The 26,249-nt window shown below is 39.9% G+C and overlaps 1 protein-coding gene across 3 annotated transcripts in view; it reads left to right on the forward strand.

The window, feature by feature from the left end:
* Positions 1–224: 224 nt before the first annotated feature.
* The window catches only part of mfsd3 (major facilitator superfamily domain containing 3), a 32,010-nt gene continuing 5,985 nt past the window's right edge, over positions 225–26,249 (forward strand). Inside the window, exons 1-5 of one of the 3 annotated variants that reach the window (XM_084358855.1) lie at positions 225–303; positions 865–1,697; positions 14,874–15,021; positions 22,993–23,093; positions 26,003–26,112. In XM_084358855.1, coding sequence (XP_084214981.1) covers positions 998–1,697; positions 14,874–15,021; positions 22,993–23,093; positions 26,003–26,112 — 1,059 coding nt within the window. In that variant the 5' untranslated portion in view covers positions 225–303; positions 865–997. Of the gene's footprint in view, positions 340–411; positions 763–864; positions 1,698–14,873; positions 15,022–22,992; positions 23,094–26,002; positions 26,113–26,249 lie in introns of those variants that run through there. The other 2 variants (XM_084358854.1, XM_084358856.1) reach the window with 2 other exon arrangements.

Below are 26,249 nucleotides of genomic sequence, written 5' to 3' on the forward strand. Positions count from 1 at the left end.
AGGCCTACATACTTTATACTAGTACAGCAATTGTATATTTTAGTGTGATTAGGGGACCTTGGGTTGCCAGGTTTGGTAGTAAAATAATTTCCCCCGTATTGTTATGTATTACATATAAAGTAATATATGATGTATAAAGATCATAGACAGAAAGCAGGTGTTTGGGTTTTTACATAACAAATATAAAACAAACACGACCCCTTCTGTGTTTCTGATCAGTAAATGGGGGATCGCTGTCCCCGAATCTGGCAACCTCTTAGCTCATGCAGACCACAACTATAAACAAGCGGTGCAGCTTCTCCGGTGTGCTAACGCTAGGCTAACCAACTTTCTTTCCTAGTATGCCTCAAGATTTATCTCATTACAGATACGGAACTATATTTCTCATAGAAACAAACCCCTAAATAATACTGACATGTTGTACAAATGTGTTTTAAAGCTGTTCGTTCACTTAGCTTAGCATGGCAGCATGCTAGCAGGCTAACGGTAGCTAGACAGTCAGTTTGACAGCAAACTTAGCTAACTGCTAACTGTTATAGCTGTCGGCGAAATGTCAGCGGCTCGAAGTCACATTTGTGTTTGTATTTGAACTCAATGATAAAACACGTGGTCACCGTTATATCTAACATGCTTATGTACATGTAAGTTATTTGACTTTGAGGAGCTAGCCTTAGCCAGGTAACGTTACTGATAACTGAGCTGGGCAGAGAAGCAGTTAAAGAGCAGCAGAGACACATCCTTTTAAGGCTGCCTGCAGGAGTGGTGGCTGGTTTTAGTCATCTCAGCTTTATCAGAGATTTAACAATAAATACTGATATACCAATAAAACTGAACCTCACATTCTCTCTTTTCTTTTCCTTTCAGGTCAGTGAGTTGAAGTAGGTAAGCCTCTCTATTAGAAGTCCTCCCCAATAACCAGAATTAAAGACAATGACCTGACCAATGGACCACAACAGTGTCGGCTCAAAAAACAAGAGGATCCCTTTCTGTGTAGATCATGAATGACAAACTAGTCTTCTTGGGCCTGCTTTACTTTGTCCAGGGCATCCCCTATGGTCTCCAATCTTCCCTGCTTCCAGTCTACCTGCGTGGAGCTGGTCATTCCCTCACCCGCATCGGTTTCACCAAGATCCTCTACTTCCCATGGGTCCTCAAAGTGCTCTGGGCCCCTTTGGTGGACCGGGTGGGCACCAAGCGTCGCTGGCTGGTGGCGACGGTTTCTGGTCTGGCTCTGACATGCCTCACCAGTGCTGCCCTGGCCCCAGAAGCACATATCTGGGGAGTAGCAGGGACCCTGTTAGCCATGAACAGCTTGGCCTCAGTCCAGGATATTGCAGTCGACGGGGCCGCCGTCGGGTTGTTGAAAGGTCGTGGGGAGCTGGGGCTGGGCAACACAGCCCAAGTCGTGGGCTATAAAGCTGGATCAGTGTTTGCTGGAGGTGGGCTGCTGGCTGTGATCGACGTGGCTGGTTGGAGCTGGATGTTCATGTTGCTGACGTTTGTGTACGCAGGCGTGGCCCTGTTTGTGTGGGGGGCCCCTGTGCTGGACGATGAGACTGTGAGGGGCCAGCAGGCAGATGGAAGCAGGAGAGGAGGGCAGGGAGCAGACGCCATGAGGCCATGGAGGGTGTGGAGAAAGCTGCTGGCAGTGCCCGGCACCCCTTGGACTGTCCTGTATGTGCTGACATACAAACTAGGTGAGTTTGATTAATAAAAAATAACTTGTACTGTAAATTCTGGTGCAAAAATTATCATTCCACTAATCATGTAATGCAAAATCTGTCAAAATAACTGCAATATGAATTTTTTACCATATCATACAGGCCTAGTTTGATCTATAAAACGTTACAAAAAATGTCCAGAGCATTTTTCAAGATGATGCCTTTAAATGTATTGTTTTGTCCAAACAACAGTAAAACCCAACAATTCTCAGTTTACAAGTACATAGAGAAACAAGCAACAAATCATCACATTGGAGAGGGTGGCACCAGAAAATAGCAGGTGACTTAAATGACTAAATCAATTAATCGAGTTCGAGCTGCAACAAATAATCAATTAGTTGGCAACTATAAAATTAATCACAAACTACTTTGATAATTTATTTGATAATTTGTAATAATTTGTTACCCCTATGACAGTAAACTGAAACGTTTGGGTTGTGGACAGAGCAACACATTTGAGGATGTCACCCTGGGCTTTGGGAAATACTGATCAACATTTTTCAAAATGTTCTGACATTTTTTAGAATAAACAATTAACCGATTAATCAAGAAAATAATTGACAGTTAAACCTACAATAATGTTTAATAAAGTTTCATCCCCAAATGTTTAATCTACGAAATGCCCCCCCAAAAATGACAAATGTCCATTGCATTTGTTAGTATGAAGTCTGCAAATGTCTTGTTTTTTACAAACAAGAGTCAAACCCAACGATACTCAATTTACAGTGATATAGACTAGGAAAAAAAGCATCAAATCATTGCATTGGAGAAGGTGGAGGCACCAGAGAATGGTAGGAGTTCTTTGACAAACAACTGAAATGAAGAATCAATTATCAAATACATTTAGAGTGACATAATCGACTTATCATTGCACAGCCCAAGTTCAAATGATGATAATGGACACTAGTAAAGGAGAAAAGCACATCAAAAAATGTTAATAGGAGCACTCCCAGCCCAATTTACCAGCTTATCAGACAAAAAAATCTTCCCCAAAGCAATAAAAAGTTATATTTCCTGAAATTATCCCACAGAGAACCTTTTCTTAGCTGTATTCCTTCCTTCACGAAGGTCCCACAACTCACCACTAGATGTCTCTGTTGATGTGTCTATGAGGACTGAATCAGTGTGCTGAAGAAGTTGGGGAAGTTATCATTGCCAGATAATTTATTGTGTCTCACAGGTCCTGTGTGTGCATTTGAAAATATGGGCCCTGCTGAGATAAAGCAGTCATTTTTAATGCCACAGTTACAAAAGTATAAACCTAAGGCAGTTGAACAAGAAGACAATGTTAGTTTGTGTGCATTTTGAGCCCTTGCAGTCAGTTTTGCATGTGAACCAGTTAGTTCCAATACAAAACTAAAATTTGAAAGTAGTTTTGGATCAGTCGAGCTGGTGTGTGTGGGAGAGAGAGTTGATATGACCAGAGTTTGGTGTTTGGTAGCAGAAGGGGATTATGTAAGGATTAGAGTGTCTTTGTGTCTGTTGCGTTCAGAAACTGAAATGGAAGACGGCACATCATGCTGATGTGTGCGTGTGTACATGTGCGTGTGTATGTGGGTGGTGGGAATATAATTGTCTCCACACATTTGCATACTAGTCTTTACTTGTGTATGTGCTGGTAAACCTATTCCTTTGTTTTAAATTGTGTGTGTGTGCACATGTGTGTGTGTGTTTTTGAGAGAGTGTTAAGGGTGGCTCAGTAATCGGATGAGCCCCAGCAGACGACACTACTAGACAAAATATGAAGGCTGGCTGGACCCCTTAATCTGTCTAGGGAGAAACCCCCTGCCCCCCCCCCAACACTCTCTCTGTTGCGCACACACACTCATTATCGGCTGATGATCGTGATTGCAACGAGAATCAATCAAAGTGTTTTCGGTGTCGAGATCGAGCTACGTCTTGTCACTTGTCAGTATTTCCTGTCGTAGTACTCTAAATATTTCCCACCTTTACAAGAAAACAACAGGATTGCGTAATATTTTAGATTAGGCCTGGATGTGCCAGCATAATTGCCTATTTAGACAGCATTGTTTTTGTTCAAGGGGTGTGTGGGTATGTTTGTGTGAGACTGGTGATCTGCCTGTCTGAACCCCCCCCGCGCGTGACACCAACACACACACATATACAAGCACAGACCCCGTTCCCTCATCTATCCCTAATGAACTCTGAGTTTGTGCCAACACATTGGCCAATCATGAGGAGCCTTGTGTCTGAACTGTGACCCTTGTGCCATCTGAGGCTACAGGCTTGATGGGAGAAATGTCTGGGTAGACTCGCAGGGACGGATGGAGGGCAGGAGGGGGAGGAAAGTAGGCACTATTAATTGAAAATATAAAGGCAAAAGGCCAGGAAAGACGCAAACTAGGAAGGTTTACAAATGCAGTTATAACAAAAGCTCATGCAGTAATAATAAAAAATATCCTATCCTTATCATCCTTTTTGATATTGTAAACTTACTTGTTACTACAATTGGAGAGTTCGAGGAACATAATTATTTTATTGCACTTTTGTCATATCAAGTGGTCAAGTCAGTTTTAATATTTGCCCCAAGCAGACAGTTTGTGCTGCAGCAAGTAAAAAAAAAACATGCAGAAAGCATAAAAACATACAACAGTTGACACAAACACATGCTCAGGGTGGCTTACACCTATGCACAGTTGAGAATTGTCCCAAGTTGTGTGAGCCCCTCTGAGACAGGCTTTAAATGCACAGTACAGTATGAAATTTCTGCAGCTAGGTGTCTCTCAATCAAACAAAACAATAGACGGAAGTAGCGATGGGATCATGGGAGCTGTTGTCTCCAACACCATTGCTGATGAAAATCCATCTGACGTAACTCAGATAGAAATGTTCATAGACGAGGTAATGTAAAGTTTATTCATATTATGTTCATTCGCGTTTGCCGGGGGCTTATTGTCATTTTTCACATTTCTCACTTGAAACCATGTGAGTCCAAATCATGGCGAAATATTGTCTAAATGTGAACGTTTAAGCAACATCTTCAAATAGAAGTCTACTAAATTTGCACCGACAACCCCAATTAACCTGTGTTTTATCCTAGATGTGAATCCTACGTATAGACGGCTATTATAGTCTTTAGACACAAAATTGCTTGCTTGGCATCTAAATACACATATTTGTTTCATCAGGATCCATGAAGTATTTCCTGAGAAATTAATGAAAATGTTAAAAATGCCCTATGTCCAATCTGCAATCACACTGCTACATGCCTGTAAGTCCTACATACTGGACCTTTAAGGGTCGAAGTACCAAACACTAAGTTATCCAAAGTGATCCACCCCAGCCAGCTACAACATTAATTGTAATGTGATAGTAACAATAATCAAATTATATTTTATATGACATGATAAGATTACGATGACAGGCCATTCTGCAGCCCAATGAGTACTTTTATTTCTGATACTTTTGATTTTTGTTTGCAACAAAAATGTTAAACTGGTGGCTGTCGAGATCGCAGAGACTCTCTTCCAAACACTCGAAGACCTGCAGAGGAGCTCAGAGGAGCATTCTGCTGATATCCGGCTGCTTTTAGCTCAGATCCAATTTGAGAAAAGCAAACAGGATCAGCTTCATCATGACACCCTGGAGCTGCAGCAAACGCTCCAGCAAGAGCAGGAATGGAGGGGCCAGGCAGACACTTAAAACCTCAAGAATTTTGAGATGGAGGAGGCCCTCATTGAAGATTTCGACCAACAGCTGCAGGAAGAGCAGAAACTGAGGAGAGAGAAGCAAATTGGAAGCCGTTGAAATGGGGGAACCACTTTTCTAAACATTGGAGGAGGCCTAAACCCTCGCTGAGAAGTTGTCAGCTGAAAGCCAGATGCTGGCGGACAGGCTGGAGAATAAGGAAAAGACACATGGAACTCTTGTTGGAGAGATTGTGGACCTCACTAAGATGCTGGATGAAGGCCCTCAAGGCCCTTTCCAGAAAAAATGAGGCCCTTCAGCTGAAGAACCAAGAGCAGATCACCCCCATAAGGCTCTGAGAGGGAGAACTGTGCTTCTGGAAATCGAAGGTCTAAAAAATTTCCTTTTGTGAAGGATGGTAATTCAAAGGTTCACATTTGTCTTGTGTGCAGTTTTCAGGGGCTCTATTTATTCAGGCCAAACATCTTTTTTATCACGATGTTGTCACTGTCCTTGTATCCTCAGCAGCATCATCCATCACTAAGCAGCAGTTACCTTCTCCTGCCACCAGCGTTCAAGGCTTGAATGGAGACAGGAATGAAGAAAGTCTTGTCCTTGTTTTTTCTAGAAATATGGGCACAAAACGTAAGCCAGATGATGAGAGCTTGTCCTCTGAACAGAGATGCTCACAAGTCATTTTTTGCAAGTCCAAGTCAAGTCTCAAGTCTTTGAGCTAGAGTCCAAGTCAAGTCAAAAGTCTCTTATTAATGAGCCTTCCATCATCTGCTGCATGCCATCTGGTCTGCTGAGAGCACTTATCTAAGGAATTCAAAGCATGTACTGTATCATCATCACTCCTTTATCTATTAGCACAGAGTATTATCAGCACTGATTAGTTGTTTGGTATATGATCACTTTAAATGTGCTATTGCAATGCAATGTGAAAAAAAAAACACCACACACAATGAAAGCTTTCCTTTAAGATTAATAACTGCATTTTGCTTTGCAATATAAATACACAGCGACAGTAGCTACATGCAAAACACTATTGCTGCCAAATTATCTGAAATATACTGCAAGTCCATAAACTGGTGATGTTAAAACATGAACAGTTGTGTTCAAAGAGAATAATCTACCATTAGGGAAAATTGGCATCTTTCTTTGTGTGACAAAAATGAATCCTTGCATGAAAATAGAACTCATGATGAAATATCATTGGAATTGGAAATACAATTGTCTGTGTTGTTTAATAGTAAACATCAGCTGACCTTTATTCCTGAAAGAAATGTTTGTGTTTTGGAACCCATCAAAACCATGCTTTTCTTTAAGATGTTTTGCTTGCCATCAGTTCTAGGTTAACATGTACTGTAAGTAGCACACTGTACTAAACACGTGTAGCAGCATTGGTTCAAGTCACTTACAATTAAACCAATTTGAAATGTAAAAAGACACTGCAGTTTACTTTCTTATGATAGAGCATCAATTATCTGAAATGTACTTATTGGCTGGATAGCACAACCTTCTCATGCTTAACATTTTTCAATGATTAAATTAGTGAGGAAAAATTCTAACCTTAAAGTGAACTGACCCCCTGCATGCTGTTGATGCTGAGCTAAACATTCTAAGCGAAAGGACAAACTTATTGAATATGTGGTTTGAACTACTGAACTGTGCTCCCACTATCATACTGGCCACCTTCACAATCCTAGTATAGACATTCTTCTCCTGACATTGCCTTACCAGCAGATACTAGAATAATCTTTATCATCACCATAACAGTATAATATATAGGATTTCTGCAATAAAATGCTTAGTATTGATAGTCCTCAATTTTTCTTGTAATGTTTATTTTAAAACTACATACATTGTGTAAGTAATGCTGCAGTCTTGCACACATCAAAACTGGGTGTTTGGGATTCAGGAGCCTTGTGTGTTTGACAAGAGACGTGAATGATAGTGGAAAGAGGTGGACCCTGATGGTGGCTTTCTCTGGGAATTGACCAGGTGGACGGAGGAATGGATGGATGAACACACACACACACAAAAAGCTTTGTTCTAGCACACCCCCCTTTAACCATTTCCTCATTACCTAAAAAGACAGCTACATGGGTTTATAGTGACATACACTCAGCTGCTGTTTTATGATACACACAACTCATTGATATAAAAGGATACCTTGCATAATCTGTTTCAGCAAAAACTATAATAACCTTCAGAGCTGTTGTATTGGATTTCATTAGTTTATGAGTGAATGCTGAGTTGGAGGCTCATGGACAGTACACATGTTCAAGAGAACAGTGAAAACCACTTATAAAAGAGCTATTGACAAGGGTCTTTTCCTGTTCTTTATGCTGAGTTTAATAGCTGTTGCATCAAGTTCAATGACACACTATTGCCCTCTACTTAATACCATTTTTTGAGCTTTTCACAACAGCCTGAAGGTGGAGGGTTGAGATCGAGAGGGTAAAGTGAAGGATTTGAAAGGACTGTTTGTCAAGCTGCACTGAGGGTACAACTACAGTAAAATATAGCCTGTCATTAATTAATTAAAAACTAATGTATTGACATGAAACCTGTAGTCCAGCCCACAGGACAGTTTCAGAGACATGGATGCCATGCAGAGGTGGATGGTAGTGGGCTACCGCAAAGATGAAGGGAGGTGGAAGAGTGGGAATGAGAGAAACTCAGGGAAGGAGTGGGGGGGGGCATATTTTCCAGAGGGAAGAAGAAGGACTGCAGGGAGGGAGGCTGAAGGAGGGGATGAATTAATGATCAACCACCACATGGTGCCCTGTGAGAGGAAAGGAGCAAAATGGCAATAGAAATAAATGCACATTTATCCATGCAGAGACAGATCTGATCTGATCTGATCTTTCTAGATGCTTAAAGGTCCGATCATATTTTTTTAATCACGTAAATCTCACATGAAAGGCTAAATCAAAATCCAAAGTTTAGTTTCTGTCTTAAAAATCAAAAATCAACATATTGTGCTTTTGTGAATAAATAATAATTGATATTATTTAGCTGTTTTGTTTCTGTATTGACACAAATAACTGATGTAAACAAACTTTGAACAGCATCAGAAAACACTAACTTATTATTTAATTGTTGTTAAGAGTTCTGTGGGTTTAACAGCATCTATGTCAATTTCAGACTTAAGAATCCTTTCATTTTGGTTGCATGCCAACCGATTAGTTTTATTTTTGAAGTACAGATTGCACCTTTAACTAAACTTACAATGCTGATAAGTGTAGATACTGCAATTTCAACTTACTCAAAAATACCTGGATTGTCCACTATAACCCCACAAGGTCAATGTATAATAACATGAACATAGAGTATTGTCAGTGTCACCTAGCAGTATAACCACTTTCAATGTAATATACATCGCCATCAACAGAACCGATACAATTATTACAGTGATAATCAAGGAGGCTGACAACTGATATTTGGAACCAATGTACATTTGAACTAAAAATAAAGATCTTAATCTCTTAATTTTGGTAAACTAGTGATGTAACTAATTACAATGTACTCTAGTACTCAAGTACTCTACTAAAGTACAATTTTGAGGTTCTTTACTTAAGAATTTCCATTTTCTGCTGCTGTATACTTCTACTCCACTACATTTATTTGATCATTTTATTTACTGGTTACTATGCAGATTCAGATTATTCAGATTCAGATAATGTTGTGAGTGGGTTGTGAGTGAGACCAGACAGTGTTGACTGCAGACAGAGAAACAGTGAGCCAAAGTTTTGTATTTTTAAGTTAATGTATTTTATCGTCAATCTGACACAAAAAACACAGATACCGATAATCAGGGAAATGCTGAATATTGGCCAGACCGATAATCGGTCTTTTCCTTAACATTAACACTTAATCATTTCTTTGAAAACAAACAAAGGCAACAAACACTTGTCACTTTTTTCACCACTCTAGTCAAGCTCTACTTGCCGAATGATCATTTTTACTTTCTACTATACAAATTATTTTGTAAGCAGTTGTCAAATAGCAACGAAGACTGCTATTTGACAAAGATTGAACACGACGTAATTGTCATGTTCAATCTTTATTTAAGCAAATGAATAAACTCCTGTTTCCTCATAAATCTCTACACCCACCGCCATTTTGTCACGAGCACCTAATTGGTACTGCACATGTGCAACTCTCAACAGAGGTGATACAGAAGTGAGATTGGTTCATTTCTTATCTACTCACATCATTAGCACAGGAAAAAATTACGCGTAGAATTATTTTTTTTCCTACTAAGTGAGTCACTATATTCACTAGCCTGATGTGGCATTTTAGTTGCCCTGGACCAGTTCTTATTGTTGAGCCATGGAGATAGTGGTTGTCTACGTCGTTATAGAGTGTTTTTTCCCCCGTTCATAAGCGAATGTGGCAAATGCATAATAATATGCATAGGATATTGTGAAAGTGTGTATAGACAGGGATCTGTTTACTGTTTTGTCCGCTGGGCGCCTGAGCTGCTGAAAGGTGTTTGTGTGTGTGTGTGTGTGTGTGTGTGTGTGTCTTTGTGTGTGTGTGTGTGTGTGTGTGCGCGCATGTGTGTGTGTGTGTGTGTGTGTGTGTGTGTGTGTGTGTGTGTGTGTGTGCGCGTGCATCTTTCTGCACTAGGACATTTGCGTGTTTGTGTGCTCAAACATGTAGTATGTATGAAGCTGTCTGTTTACCGTGCTCTCGGCAGGGAGTGATAATGTTGTTCTGCAGGGGGACTGAGTGTCCTCAGTGATCTCTCCTGCTCTGCCAGCTCTTTTGTGTGAGCTGCAGCATGGACGTCAGGATTTGACCCCTCTGTCCTCATCCACCTCTCACCCTCATCTCACCCTTATCCTACTCTGATTCCTTTCTATACTACCTCCCACCCCCCCTCTACCACACACGCCGTATATTCACACATACACACGGACCATCTCTCCCATCCAATCAATATGGATAAAGGTGTTAATGTGGAGAAAGTTAAAGTTAGTGTTAAAAGCTAATTGTGATGAGATGCTGCTTTTTCTTATGCTTTGGTGGAAATGTCAAACATGGTCAAACTGTTTTTTAATCAGTGCTTGATTTACTGAGCCACAGGCTGCTCTGTGTGTACTGCAAGAACAGAAACAGAACGTTTTTGTGTCATTAAAGAGAGAAGAACAAGTGCAGCACGCTGTTGTCGTACTCATGACATCAAACTGTTGCACCCGGGTAGAGTCAAGCAGCTTAGAACTGAAAGCCAAACATGTCGCCAGTGTGAAGGTCTTTTACAGTTTCAGAGGAAGACAACAAGATTTACCTGATCCAAGAGGGTTCAGAGAGGAAGGAGAAACCAGTTATAAACATTTTTTTTGTAATCAGAAATGTGAAATTATCGATTCTCTTACCAGTATGGGCCGTGAGAAAACAGGTAATTATCAGTTATCAGTATTGGCTTTAAAAAAACCAACATATTTTGCATGCCTACTATAGTGTGTACAAAAGCTGCATTCTGAACAAATCTGAACAACAACAAATTCAGGATGTTGCCTCAAAGTTTAAAGTATCTTTAACTGCTAGAATGAATAAAACTACCCTGCTTTCCTTCTCTGTCACTTTCCCTCCTACCAACATAAAAAAGTTAATATTAGTCTCTTGATAATTTTTAAGATGAATGTAATGTCTTTCAAATTTAAAGGCTGGTTTTTGCACTTGAGTGAAGTTGAATAAAAGAGATTGTTAATTGTAGTTTTAAACTATCGTTCACTGTTGTAGCATCACAAACACTTGCCAAACACTGGAATATTTCAAAAGGTTTATGGTGTTTCTTAATCATGCTTGAGCTGGTCATGGGTACTGTGTTTGCTCACTTCACTTACCGGTATTTTGTTTATTCTGTCCCAAATACAATCCTGTCAGCCAGTGTGTCTATAAGCTTACCTCTAATCCTGAAGTTTGTCTTCTTCTTCACTGTCATCTTCTCCTTCTTCTGTTCAATACTGGGTGGCAGCTAGCGTTTAAGGTGCATCAATACCCTCTTCTCCCAGTGGTTGGGTGGTTTAATTAAACATTTATCCAACATTTGTTATATTCTTGTGAAGATTATATTGAGATAATTTCCATTATCATTTTATGGCCCAAAACACTGGAAACACTTGACTTAACTGTATTCTAAATGAGCAGTGCCCACTTGAAAACCAGTAAGAAAACCATAACAACAACACAGAGACCTAATGTGAAATAACCAAAGTGTATATAATTGTGTATTCTTATAGAACGCCATTGTGCAGAGCAAAAAGCTGATCAATAAAATATGTTTTGTGGGCCTTTTAGTAAATAGTCTTTTCCTACACTTCTTGGATTCTGCTTGCTTACAAGTCTAGTATATGATTGTAGTTGTCATGAAGAAGCTTTAAATGATGAGGATGAATAAAACGCCGCCCCCTCTCTTCTTTCTGTCACTTTGCCTCTTCATGTTAAATTGTTTGGTCTGTCTGTCTCTAATGTAAACATAAATACAGAGTTTTTTTATGAGCCTGCCATCCCTGCTCTTTTTCCTCTTCACTAACCTCCTAACAATGTCTCTGTTCTTCTGTCCCCCCCTCCTCTTCCTCCTCCATCTCTCTCCATCCCTGGCTGCTCTCCTTTCTCTCCAGTCATGTTTTACTCCCGTCATTTTATTTTTTGAATAAATACATTATGATTGTTGGTTCCTGCTCTACGTCTCTTGCCCTTTTTCAACCTCTTTTGTTTCTCTCACTTCTTTCTTTCATTCTTTCCTTGTCTTTTTCTCGTTATCACTGACTTTCTCTCAGTCCTCCACTCTCCTCACCACTCCATTCCCCTTCTCTCTCATCTTCTCCCCCCTTCGCTCTTGTTCCACCCTTTTTCTCCTTCCCCCTTCATTCTGCTTGTTTAATCTTTGCGGATGTCTAATGAAATCCCTGCTGAAATGGACAATTGTTGCTTTGAGAATATTTATAGAAAGGAATAATCAGCCTGGTTGTGTTTGTCTGCACGCCCTCCCCCCCACCCCCACCCCCCCCTCTTTAAAGAAATAATTAGTTGAAGGCAGGACTGTGAAAGCTCTGAGCTTTGAGCTAAACAACAGGCAGACAGGATCGGGAGCACAGAACCATGGGTAAACAACCCAGGCATCATGGGTACCGCTGCTGCCAATGTTTACTTTATTATGACTAATATGCTTACCGCACAGTTGATGCAGTTCGAAAGAGTTGAGGGTGACAGCGATTAAAATGTGAATAATGCACAGAGTGAGTGCGTTAGTGCAGCTCCTGCTGGGTGTGTAGAAGGGTAGTAATGTCATGTGAAGATCCGTGTTCTTGGGTTTGACCAACTGGTGGTTTTATGTGTAACTTAACTGCGATTATTTTTACAGATAGGAGTCATAATTGTAGTGCGTGACATAACATTTTCATTTAAATTTTACTGGGAAAAAAAATTAAAATGATGCTGCGATTTTTTATTTTTGCCTCTCACACCACAATGCTCATTACCTCCACCATGAAGGTTAGGTTTTCTACCTGTGTCCACGTGTCTGTTGGTCGGTTTGTCAGCAGGATTACACAGAAACAAATAGATGGAGGATGGAACCTGTTGGTGCAATCCAGATGAAGAGATGGTTACAGGAGATTTTTCTCACTTTTTTAGCATCACAAGATAAAGATTTTTTGACATTTTCGTTAATTTCTCAGGGAATAATGCATGGATCTTGATGAATTACATACACATTTAGGTGGTTGGTATCTACAAAAGAGGACTGTTGGGCCTTGATGGAGGTATGCATTCTACTGAGTGCCATTCTACTTTATAATGGTTTCTGTGACACATTTTACCTTGCAATTTGCACTGAAACAAATACCGATTTCCATTAATTGTTTTGCCCCTGAAGCTGTTACGTTACTTCATTTTGCAGTAAACTAATTCAGTTTATTGCTCAGCCCATTTGGAAATACATACTCATACATGCTTTTATGTACAGATTGATTGATTGATTTTTGATTATTTATTTTTTTTGACATTGATTGTGTCATGCACAAATAATGTGCCTAGCTCAAACAGGCTTACAAGACACCATCATTAGAAAAACAAACACCAGAAACAGATAATTCACACAACTTGTTCTCCTTCTTCTTTTTGGCTAATTTAATTTTATACAATCAGCTGTGGCGGGAACTAACAGTTATTTTCATTATTGATTAATCTGTCGATTATTTGCCTCTGATTAGTTGTTTGGTTTATAAAATGGAGAAAAGTGTTGAGTGTTTGAGTGTTTCCTAAAGCCCAAGATGATGTCCTCAATGTCTTGTTTGTCCACAGTCCAAAGATATTCAGTTCACTGTCATAGAGGGGTAAAGAAACCAGAAAATATTGACATTTTAGAAGCAGGAATCAGAGAATTTTGAATTTCTTTTCTTAAAAAAATACTTGAACCGATTAATCAGTTTAAAAAAAAAAAAAATAGTGAACTAGTAGACAACTAAGGGATTAATGGTCACAGCTCTACAATCAATCATCCCCCTCTGTATCAACTCCAACAGTGAAACGTGAGTGACAGAAGTGAGAGACAAGTGTTTCCTACACAGAGAATGCACACTTCCTTCTCCACGTTTCTCCTAGGTTTTTGTCACACCGACGTTACAGCGGTGACACTCTCGTTCTGCTCCTGCGCTCCCTATCACTGGGAGCTTCTCAGCTTTCTCTTATTATTATTATTTTTTTATTTCAGTCCGTTTCATCTGTCTTTTTTCCTCTTTCTCTATTTTTGTTTGTCTCCTGGCTGACTGAGTGAGTGAGTCGTCGGTTGTGTTGCGTCGTCTTTGACAGCAGTCTGGGAGCCAAGCTGTCACTCACACAGCTCCTTGGTCCCACTGTCTTTCTGAAGTCAGTCTCCATTAATATAATAATGGCGTGTAGTCGGCGCCACTGAATATTTTACTGTAATGTTCAGCAGAACATTACCCCCACACTCAACGCCACACAGAGAAAGTCTTACTGTGTGACAGAAACTTTTTATTTTGACTGAAAGGTCTTTGTGAGGTCTGTTTCATCTGTGGAAGTTTTTGTGTTTTTGTTGTGTTTTCCTTTTTGTGCTTTAGGAAAAGTGCTAGGCCCTCGTTTGATAAAGTGACTGAGGGTATTCTTTTTCTTGTCAGGCATCTATTATTGACACTTTCCAGGAATAGGCCTAGGTGCGCGGTGTGTTGGTGCGCTGTATTCGATTCTGCAGTTGTTATCTCAGGAAAACCATGTTGTTCAGTCTTGCAGGCTAAACAGTTTGGTACAACATCCTCATCGTATCTGACTGTGATTGGAAGAGGCGTGTGTATTCAGGAGGCGTCTCACGTATTTACTGTACATAAAAAAACAGCAATGCTTAGTCACAGATGTACAGTGTGATTTTATATATATTTTTCTTTTCCTTCCCCTGTTGTTTCTTTTTCTTCTTCTTCTGTCTCCCACCTTCCTTTTTAACCACCTCTTCCACCTCTCTCTCTACAGGTGAGCAGGGTGCAGTTACCATGTTTCCTCTTTTCCTATTGGATCATCACATGACCGCCAGGGAGCTCGGCTTCTGGAACGGCGTTATCGCCATGGGCTTCTCCATCTGCGGGTCGTCCCTCGGAGGCCTGCTGCTCGCCCAGTTCAGGTAGACATCAGCGCAATCATCATTTTGGTTATCACTGGCTTCACAGTGACTTTTTTTCTATTGCAGCAGTATTTTGTGACTCTGAAGGCATTTTGCAGTGTTTCGAAATTAATTGCCGCTCAAGGGAAAATGCCCTGAAAAATTTATAAAATGCCCGTGAAAGTCAAAGACTGCTCACTGTGAAAGTACACAGTTTTTGCATGTCACCAAATCCACATTCTTCCACTGAGTGGTACAATACTCTCAAGGCTGCAACTTAATTATGGATTCATCTGCCAGTTATTTCCTGAATTAATCAATCAATCATTCTGTTTGTAGAAATTTTAAGAAATACTGAAAAATGCTCAGCATAATTTCCAATAATACCTCGTTTCGGCCGACCAACAGTTAAAAACCCAAAGATATTCAATGTGCTGTCATGGAAGATTACAAAAAACAAACAAATATTCACATTTGAGAAGCTGGAGCTAGGTCATTTTCAGCATTTTTTTTTTTCAAAGAAACTTAAAGGAACAGTTCACCCGAAAATGAGAATTCAGTCATTTTCTACTCAGCGTCATGCCGATGGAAAGTCAGGGTAAGTTTTGTAGTCTACAAAACATTTCTGGAGCTTCACAGTGAAACAGCATTACAGCATTCCCCTAAACAACTGAAGTTGATTTTTTTTTTTTTTTTATGAAAGAACAACCCAAAAAAAAATAAAAGAAAGGCTCCATACAGCTCATATGGTGTAATCCAAGGTGTAATACAGAGGCCCTGAGATTTGATTTGAATATTGATTTGAAAAGACGTTATTTACACCTTTCATTTACAGCATGCAGTCGAACTTGTTGAACTCAAACGTCTTATCCTTCAGCCCGGGTGCACGCTACCGCTTTTAGCTTAGCAGCTAAAGTTAAGATTGCGGCTTTTAAAAGGTGTAAATAACGTCTTTTCAAATCAATTTGGGATCTCGGAGCTTCCAGACACTTGGACTACGCTGGCATTTACTCTTATACTGGACTAATCAATTCATCAAAGAATCCTTTCAGCTCTAATAATCACACATGAATGTGACCATCGACTGACCCCTGTGGTCACATGATCTGTCGGATCTCTTGACAGGGTAAAACCTTTCAACTGAAAATTTTTGGTCAGAAATAAAGCAGTCTGAAGCAGTAGGAAAATGTTGGTACCATGTTACCAGCAGAAGAATGCAGTTTAAGTGGCATGTAAGAAACAAGAGAGGAAAACGAGCTGTCAAAGAAAAATCGTGGTCTTCTTTAAAATTAGTTGTGAGATTCTAGCAGTGGTAAAGAAATGCAGATTGACATGAACGTGAATCTTTCTGCCTCACGCTCATCCTCTTCCTGCTCCTCTTCTTCCTTCAAGCATTATGTGTACACTGACTTCTTCTTTCCTGCAGCTTTCTTCCTTCTCCTTTACCTCTTCCTCCTCACTCTGTGCCCGCTTGTGCTCCCGTGTGTCTGTGTGAGTGTGTGTATATGTGTGTGTGTTTCTGCCTGTCTGACTGTGTGTGTACAGTAATTTAAGTAAACATAGCCTTGTTTGAGAGCTCAGGGACCCCCTGCGTCTGGTGTGTGGTGTGAGAACAGCATGAGCAGCAAATCCATCACACATACACACTCTCACACACACTCTCACGCACTCACACACACATACCCCTCAGGGTTTGATCGCATAGACAACATTCAGCTCTAGTTGAATTTAATTCTCAGATTTACAGACAGATACTAAGATGTTAGACTTCCTGATGAATATATAAAAAGTGGCTCTGTTGCAGCATATTAAATTAGATTTATTAAAATGATTAGATATAATGACCTTGTTGAAACTCCTCCTTAAATATGATCTTTTTGCACAGGTATATACAGTTTTAGAAAGCTAGTTGTTGCAGGATTGTAATACTGACAATAATGCATTTCTATAGTAAGCATACACAGTATCTGTCTTACAAATTGGATTGTACAGTATGTAACCTTTGAGATGTTCTCCCCTTCAGCGCGTTGACACTGTGCCATTTGTGTGTGACTGACCATCGTTGCATAAGGTTGTATGTCTGCCTATACTAAGATCACATCATAGCACCACCACGCCTATGGCCAGTGTGATGTAATGGGAACTATAAATAACAACAATGCCTTCACGGAGGATAGTATGTTCGTTTCCTGCAGCTTACTCTTCACAAAATGTCCTTCCATATCTAGAAAATATTAAGCTTTTTAGTAGAGCTGGCAAAAGTACACACATTCTTAGATGAAGTAGAAGAACAGATGAAAAAAGGCTCGAATAAAAGTAAGAAAGTACAGGCTCTGAAATATACTTAAAGTATAAAAGTAAAAAGTCCTTCTGAAGGACATTTCTACCAGCCATTTCTGTGCTAAGCTGACTGAACCTCATGTCATATCAATATAATTCAAAGACTATTACACTTAAAGGTGGGCCATTCCAAAATTCAGAACTTTTCTCCTCCTCTCTCTTGGATGTACAAATTTCAACCCGATCCAGTTAAAAATGAGCGATTGATGAGGCTTCGAGTACACATACAAAAAATCACTAAAAGACTGAAATTTAGCTTTGATTTAGAAATTTAGATTTGTCCGAGCTGTTCATAAACGCACCACAAAGATAGTTGATTGTTGAGTCAGTTCTCAGGACATGAAATATCAACATTTTGGGTTGGTAAAGAGTCCCGAGCAGCAAGAAACTGAGAAAATAAGAAAATCCAGGCAGAGGGCTGCAGGGTCGCCTTTTCTTCACATTTGAGTCTCCCTCTCTGTCTGTTTCCATCTTGTTATGTCTTTTTTACGTCATTTCTGCCAAGCATGACATGCATTGATAGCTTGAAATCAGACTTAGGATGTTGCAAAGGTGGTGAGCAATGAGGCAAAATAAAAATAATCGATAATTCCCCCTTAAAAAAATGCATTAACATAAGTAACAAGCCTGTTTTGAAAATGTAAGGAGTAGAAAGTGCAGATATTTGTGTTAAAATCTAAGGAGTAAAAGTAAATAATTGTCAGAAAAATAAATATTGAAGTACAGAAACTACAACTAAGTAAGTATTTAATTAAGTATTTGTACTTTGTTACATCCCAGCTCTGCTTTTTAGCCAACTTACTTCAAGGGACCAGGATGATTAGGGAAACAGTGTATCAGGTGGAGAAGCAGTAAAGCCAAAGTTGTGCATTTTGCTCATGTGTTAGTTTCTGTGTTTGAGCTGTATGTTTCTGTGTGCCTTTCCATTTGTTGACACGTATCAGTTGCTCTGCCTCTTGTCAGTCTTTTTGTCCTCGTGTTGTGTTTTCAGCTGGCTCCCAGGTTTTCTCCTCTTGTAAAGTGACACTAGTAAACACAGAGCAAACCTCCAAAGGCAACATTTTTGTTGCGCTTTCAAAAGATGTCATTGTCATACTCTGGCTTTTGATCCTTCTCTCTTTCTCTTCTTGTAAAGGACTCTTGCAAAGGCAGCAAAATGTTCACACACTAACAAAGACAGAAAACATCTCCTTAGTGACTTTTGTCACTGGTGTAGATCGAAATTCTGGGAGTCACATGCAATGTAGCATTTCGACTCATCAGTCTTAGCAGTGTTGCAATGCAATGTAAGTACATTTACTTACAAGTACTGTACTTAAGTAAATTTTTCATGTACTTGTACCTTAAATTTTCTGCTACTTTATACTTCTACTCCACTAAATTTAACTATTACTTAGTACTAGTTACTGAAAGTCAGATCTGGCCCATAGTCAACAGTATATACTGTACATACATGTAAATATATGTATAACTTACTTGTACTTTTCATCCTTAACTTCAGTTAATATCACATACTTTAAGACTTTTACTCAAGTACTATTTGTACGGGTAACTTTCACTTTTACCAATAATAATATTTTAACACAATATATTTACTTTTACTCAAGTATGGCTTCATTGTACACCACTCTCTCGCTCTCTGTGTCGGAGTTTCACCAAGGGCAGCTCCTCCTCACACACATGTGCACACACTCACAGCGACACTGAGCCAGGTGACAATAAAATACTGTGTTCCTCAAGGCTAAAAGGTGTTTTTCCTGAGAACTGCATAATTCCAGACAGAAAATGTAATAGAATGACTAAGAATGGACTTGCTTTCAATGCTGCACTCCACAAAAAAATGGCTTGGCAGAAGATTTCCTGTTGAGGAATTAATGAGTATCTCTGTGCCAAATGACTGGCTGTTAACAATCCCCTCCATACATGTATTAAGGCAGACAAAAAAATCTCTTATGTGTGTCTGACGGTCCACTCTCAATGTTTGTGCACTGTAGGCTTCAAGTTTCCCCGTCACACTTATGTATGCTGAAACTTGGACCAGGATTGGCTTCCAAACTGTTTGTGAAGTCACAAATCATGCTTGTAGGTCCACCTCTTAAAACAAATCTGGTTTTCAGATGAGCACAGAGAAAATTGACACTTTAAGTAATGAATGTGAAAGCAGCAAGAGAAAAACACATTTTTGACTCAGATTTCAGTATTTATTTAAGGGCAGTTTTTGTTGATAAAGCCTCAGAGCCAATTTTATTTATTGTTCTGTTGTTGTTGTTGTTGTTGTTGTTGTTGTTGTTGTTGTTTAGTTGTATTTAGTTTATGTTATGTTTATGTTATTCATTTAGGTTTTTTCACATTCCAATTCCAATGTCTGAATATTCTTAGGAATTAAAAGGTCATTGCTCTTTGAGAGGATGTACCTGGATTATTATGCTAGTATGATATTATTATATTATTATATCATTGGCATGAAGTGGTCTTGAAATGGCAACAGTATATTAACCAACAAAAGTCGTTATCATGACAGGCCTTGTGGGAAATGTCTAAGAACTACTCTCTCCCAATTAAGACCCATTTAATACAAGGCAACAGTCAAGTGTTTAAAACCACAAATGATGCTGTAATCAACAGAACAGATAAATTGTATGTCACCTTGTTTGACCTGTTATTGAAGCAGTGTTTCTAAATAACAGCTGATGAATCAGAGTGGGGAAATGCTAACGTAATAGTTTCCACAACCCTCATTAAAGTCCGACTTACTTATTAGATTCTGTTCAAAATGGACCCATCCAGAGTCAGATGAACACTTCTCCTTCCTTACCTGCTCCTGTCACACACTCACACAGAGAAAGTGCTGTCCACTAGGCTGTGGTCCCACCTCTAAAAGCTCTGTTGGAAGGTTTATCCTCCCCACCATCAGAAACGGCTGAGTGGTCAGTGAATGACCCCCTTTACAACCGCCACTGGCAACCTGAGAACACGGCTATTCTTATCTGGGCCTGGCCCGTGTGAGGTGGCAGCCAGGCAGGTTCTCTTTCTCACACACGCACATGCAAACACGCACACACACACACACACACACGCGCGCGCCTCAGCATCTCTTGAGAGTGCGTGATATGAAAGGCTGTCATTGAGACGGGAGGTAAAGGAGCAGCGGAGGGAAGAATGTCTTTAGCATGTGAATGATAAGGGATTGGTTTTCCAGTAGAGAGGTAAGGGAAGGCTGGGAGGAGAGAGGGGGGAGATGGTGAGGGGAGAAGATACAGAGAAGAGGGGGAGGAAGGGGGAGAGATAGAAATAAAACGTTAAATAAGTAGAATTCAATTTAAGGCCTGTACTGGATATTTGTAGTGTTTTCATAATGTTTTATCTCTTCAGAATCACTTATGAATGAGTCAAAGAAAGTGTTCATTACCAAACGTCTTCAGCTTTCCTTTGAAAATGGTTTCCTGTCATACTCTAATAATTTGCAAACTCTTAATCACGCACAGGTGAGTCTATTTCATCATGGAGTCTGGAAGAGATGAGGCGTTGGAGTTGTATCTTGGAGTAAACTTTGTTTTCATCTGTAGTTGCTGGAGCATTTATTTTGTCTTTGTGGCACATTGCCACATAAAAGCTGGGCAAATAATATGTTGATCAACATAGAATTAGCATCTGTTTTGATGAGTGATTAATTGTTGTCCCTTTTTTAAGCAAAAATGGCAAATATGGTAAATGGCAATTTTATGGTTTCAGCTTCTCAATTTTTTCTCTTAAAGGGGCTCTATTTAACACATTTCAGAAATGTTCATGTATCAGTCAGTTTTTTATTTGCCATTCATGAGTGGATTGTAACATGATGTAAAGAATGATACCTTCCCCGTCTCTCTCGGTTGCCTATACAAGCCTGTGGGTGATTTTTTTAGGTTGGTTAATGCTGCCAGACTGTGGATTTCTTTGTGAAGCACACGGGTCTGTTTTTCAATGAATGTCCAAAGGATGTGACTTTCTGCATGTTCTTGAGTGCCTTGTCTCAGTGCCTCTCTCCACTCTGCTAACATAAAAGTTAGTTTAGAAACAACCAGCTTCCAGCACAACACAGGGCCTTTTAACATTATTGTCAGAGGAATATTTATTGGACTGTTGATCGTACAAAATGAGACATTTGACTTTAGGAAATTGTGCCATTTTAATCCGTTTTCTGATGTTTTAAAAGCTCAAATAATTAATTAATTAAAGGAGACACAATATACTAATTTTCAGTTTCATAATTCAATTTTGGTTACTAATAGAATAGGTTTACATGCTTAGGTGTTCAAAAAATGCATCAGTGTTCTCTAACAGCAGCCCTGTAGTCACCCTCTGTATGAGACGCTCTGGTCGCTTTAAGGCCCCCCTTCAAATACCAAGTCTGCTCTGATTGGTAAACTCACAAACGCCTGAGCCAGCACTGCTTCTCCGGTCAGCTCTCTCATGTTTTCAGCTTCCATTTAACTTCACTTCTACCATGAATATAGGCATACATTATGCAGATGTGTGACATGGTGACGTAATCTGATGTCAAAAAGTCAAGTTATAAAGTACTGATGAGGCGTTTCAGGCACTTCAGGAGCAGTGTTTTCTGTGGGAGAGAAGAATTTCCGTTTGCGCAGACTTTTGGCTTTTTAACTTCTGAAACCTTTTGATGCACAAGAACCGATGTAATACACTGAAGGACAGGAAGCTCCTGAAAAAGCACCTTGACCAGATAATCAGAACAGATCCGGTTTGAGTGCGGACAGAAACCTTTGTTGCCTGTCAACCATCTTCTGTCTCCCCTTATTTCCTGTCACATTACTACCACCCACTTTGACATAAAGGAACAGGGTTTACATAACCTACGATGATGCATAAAAGAGCCTTGAAATAAGTCAACAGTGATTCAGGATGTAAACATCCAAACAGTGAGCTGAGTCAACCAGGTTTCATCAGAAGGAGTGAGTTGGATCAGTGTTCGGTCACTTCTGAGCCAAATACTGATCAGGGGTTTGTCTCATGAACAGGAGAATGAAATGAAACTTGATATGAAACTTTAAATCTCATCATGAACCGAAACTGTTGATGGTTTTACTCAGTGCACTTATCCAAATAAATCAGATATCCTGCTTTGTGACAGGCCCCTTCTTCCTCACAGCCTTTTTTACACATAAATAATTACATGCCAAAAAAACATAAACAAACACACACGCAGTCCTTTGAGTGGCAGGCATCCTCTGAGTGATTGGCATTGTTAATCCCCGATGTCACACAACAGTCTGAGCGTGTGTCTGTAGGTGTGTGTGTGTGTTAACAGTGATTAATTATCTTCCTCATGCTGGGGATCTCCTTAGGTTATTGATTACGTCACGAAATAACCCACAGGGGGATGATTTTCTTGCGCTAACAGGGAATCAATTAGTGTCTGGGGACTTGTTTACTTACGCACGTGCACGCATGTTACTGTGTGTGCGCATGCATGTGTGTGTGTGTGTGTGTAATTGTGTGTGACATGGAGATGCTGCAGAATGTCTCCAAATTTAATGATTCTACCCTTAAGTCACTGTCACCACACATCTCTCTGCTCATCAATAGCGCTCGTACCATAAAGTTAGTGAAAATCTGTCTGTTATTTGTTCTTGTTTCTTGGTCTCTCTGCAGCATCGGGGCTCTGATGCGACGTGTGTTTGTGTTGCGAACCATCAGCATGGTCTTCCAGAGCTCTCTACTCACTGTACTGGAACCATCACCACTCATGAAAGGTGAGAGACGGTCTTAAATACAGTCACACCAATTTAACACATTTCCAATAACCATGACCCTGTGCAGTTAAATATGATGCCAGCAGATGATGGAAGGACAAGAACATTAGAAGTAAAAGTGAGTCTGTTAGTCTTTAATTCTTCTATATGAATAGTGTACAAGCACCCTTCATCTTATTTGAATTATGTGGATTTACATATTTAAACTCTCCCAAATCTACACTGATAGTGTTAGTGGTATTCACACGGTGGATCCATCTTCATTAAACAATGATATGTCATACCAAATGCTCCAAGAAAGTGGATTAGTATCAGAAGATGCGCCCATAATTCACATATGGTATCATGGGGCTGCAAATTATGGGGGGGGCGAGAGGGGGGAGAAGCAGTGGGAGAGACGGGAGGAGGGGGGATAAAGCAGCCACAGCAGTAATAACAGCTTTACTAATTGAGATATGAATATTAATAATGCTAAAAGCATAATAATAATAATAATATCTATATACATTTGGTGCGTCCCTATCGTGCGTGCCTCCACTCACCAACAATGGCAAAGCCATTAGGAGCATTTTTGGGTTCAGTTATCTTGCTTAAGAACACTTGGTCGTGCAGAGGCAGTCAGGGATCGAACCATCGACTCTCCCTTAGTGCACCAACTCGACTACTACAAAGGGCGCTGTTTGAATATGCTCCTTAATAAGTCATAAACACTGAAGAATTGTAATATGCTGAATAAAAAGCACTAAATATCATGTTGCCGTACACTAAACACAGCAGAACTGCATAATAAAAGAGGAACATGACACAAAGACACTTTCACAACTATGACTTAAAGATAGTTTTCAGTTGAGTCAACACTTCTGAAAATCTCAACAAAAACATTATGACATTCACTCCTCTGCTATTGTCTTGTGGTGACATAATGTGTGTGTGTGTTCATTCTTCTATTGGAATGTGTCTGGCTGGTATGTAATTTGATATTAAAAGTTAGGTAACATCTGTACAATAGGATTTACAATAGGCACTTACCTTCACAGTAAGTCCTTCAGTAGAATAACTGACGCCTGGTCTTTGGTCAGGTGACCTGGAGCCTGTCGGTCCAACAAACTGTTGACCCAAAACTGCTCGTCAATTCATTAGTTGCCTCCAGCAGTGGTTTCCAAACCTCATGGGATCGCAAAGTAACATCACTGTCCCCAAATAAGTTATATGAGGGCAAATTGTCTTGTCCTTTTTTCTTTTGAAAAGTTTTATCTCTTCAGCCTCTAAAAAAGTATAAAGTTTAAAGTCTTAAAGGAGAAATCACTCTGTGGTTGAAAGGCTTACATTACATAGACATTTTCACCCTGTGATGATGGGACACAAGTACACATTACTTCATCTTAAAGGTGGTGTTTTTCATGCCGCCATGCAGGCGATTTCCGTGTTATGTTTTTAGGTTGTCCGTCCATCCTGTTCAACAACAGGATGGACAAACATCCACTTCGACTCAAGGATGAACACATTGATACACAAATGTATTATAGGATAAATTACGGAAGCGGACTTAGAAAAATGGATGACCAAAAAAAAAAAAACATGTATTTTATATATATATTATAATAACATTATAATGTTCTGGCCTTAATTCAGCACCATAACTCAGGAACAGAAGGGGAGATTGTGACCAAACAAGACGGCATAGATGTCAATGTAGTGATCATTTCCATTTCGCTAAAAACTACAATAATTTCTTTGATTAAATTGTATTCAGTTCTTTATAAAAAAGTATTGACTACATATATCATGTGAGTCTGGACATTAATGGATATAAATTCCATCTTGACTTTTGAGTAGAGGCGTACAACCACAGGGCGGTCATTCCTAGTCTTTGAAGTGAACTAGTTTATGGAACCTGTCGTCTGACCATGTCGGAGAGGAAGAGACGCTGTAATTGTTTAAATGTGGAGATAACAATGGCATTCATAGCTTTGCTCTTATTTGTAACCACAAAAAGTTACAGAGAACAATGAAGCAGAGTTCAAACCTTGCTTACTTTAACCTCTGTAGTGGATGTGGACGTTGGATTGTCAGAAATTGTCGGACACAGCATCACAATCTGAGGAACAGTTGGGAACCACTGGCCTATAAGCTTTTGAGCCAGATGTTGAGTACTTATAGAGAATAAGAGTGGATAACGCAAAGGACATTGATAGACAGGTGCTCTCTGTCTCTCCAGAGAGCCATTGAGTTATTAATGTCTGAATGACACATCTGATTGTGTTACACAGCCAGTCGCAAAGCTGTTGGGATTCAGATCTGCACCTTTCATCTCTGTCAGAGTTGTCTGTTCCTCTATCAAGCCTCTCAGTCTGAAAGTTGAGGCCTCTCCCCCTCCTTTGCTTTAAACCCAGAACAAAGATTTCAGGAAAACTCAACCAAGAAAAAAAACATTCAGTTTCAGATTTTTCAATATTACATGATAACCCTCCGCTTCCCACTCCTCCAGTCTGATCAGTCGGTGCATCTGTGTGACTCCAACAGTCTTGTGTCGCTGACTGAAGAATCGTATTCAGGAAAAACTCTGGCGGCTTGAGTGAATAATTCAGTGTTAGCGGGAGCAGAGACAGATAGGCTCTGTGGTTCCTCTGTGTTTCCCCACTAACACCGCTCTGCCACTTCCCCTCAGAGGATACACTACATGTGTTTTGGGGACGAGGGGGGGTGGTGGTGGTGGGAGAAGGGAGAGGAGACACTTCAGCAGCTTACCATTTCCCGCTGCTTTGTCTCAACACAGAACAGGGTAGTGAGAAGTGTAGCAGTGCAGACAACAGTGAGAAATTTATACTTTTCTGCCTCTTTCAGGAAAACTTAAGCCGCACTCAGACGTGTCTTTGCTTGATGTTTCTTGTGTGTGTTCGCTCCCTCAGGTATGGCCGTCCTCAGCATGAGTGTTCAACACTTCTTGGGCGGTCTCATCACCACGCTCACCTTCACGACCATGATGCATTGCACTCAAAGGGCTGAAGAAAGCATTCAGGTAAATCAGACTTTTACTCATACCCACCAAGGCCCAGACTGCTGTTATTTAATGATTTGACTCTCTTGTCGTCAAGTTTTTTAGTCTTAATTGTCTCATTCTTTGGTGTTAGGTCATCTCCTGTGGCCTAACAAACA

This window comes from Pagrus pagrus, assembly GCF_965226575.1.
Source record: "Pagrus pagrus genome assembly, chromosome: 8".
Taxonomy (NCBI): Eukaryota; Metazoa; Chordata; class Actinopteri; order Spariformes; family Sparidae; genus Pagrus; species Pagrus pagrus.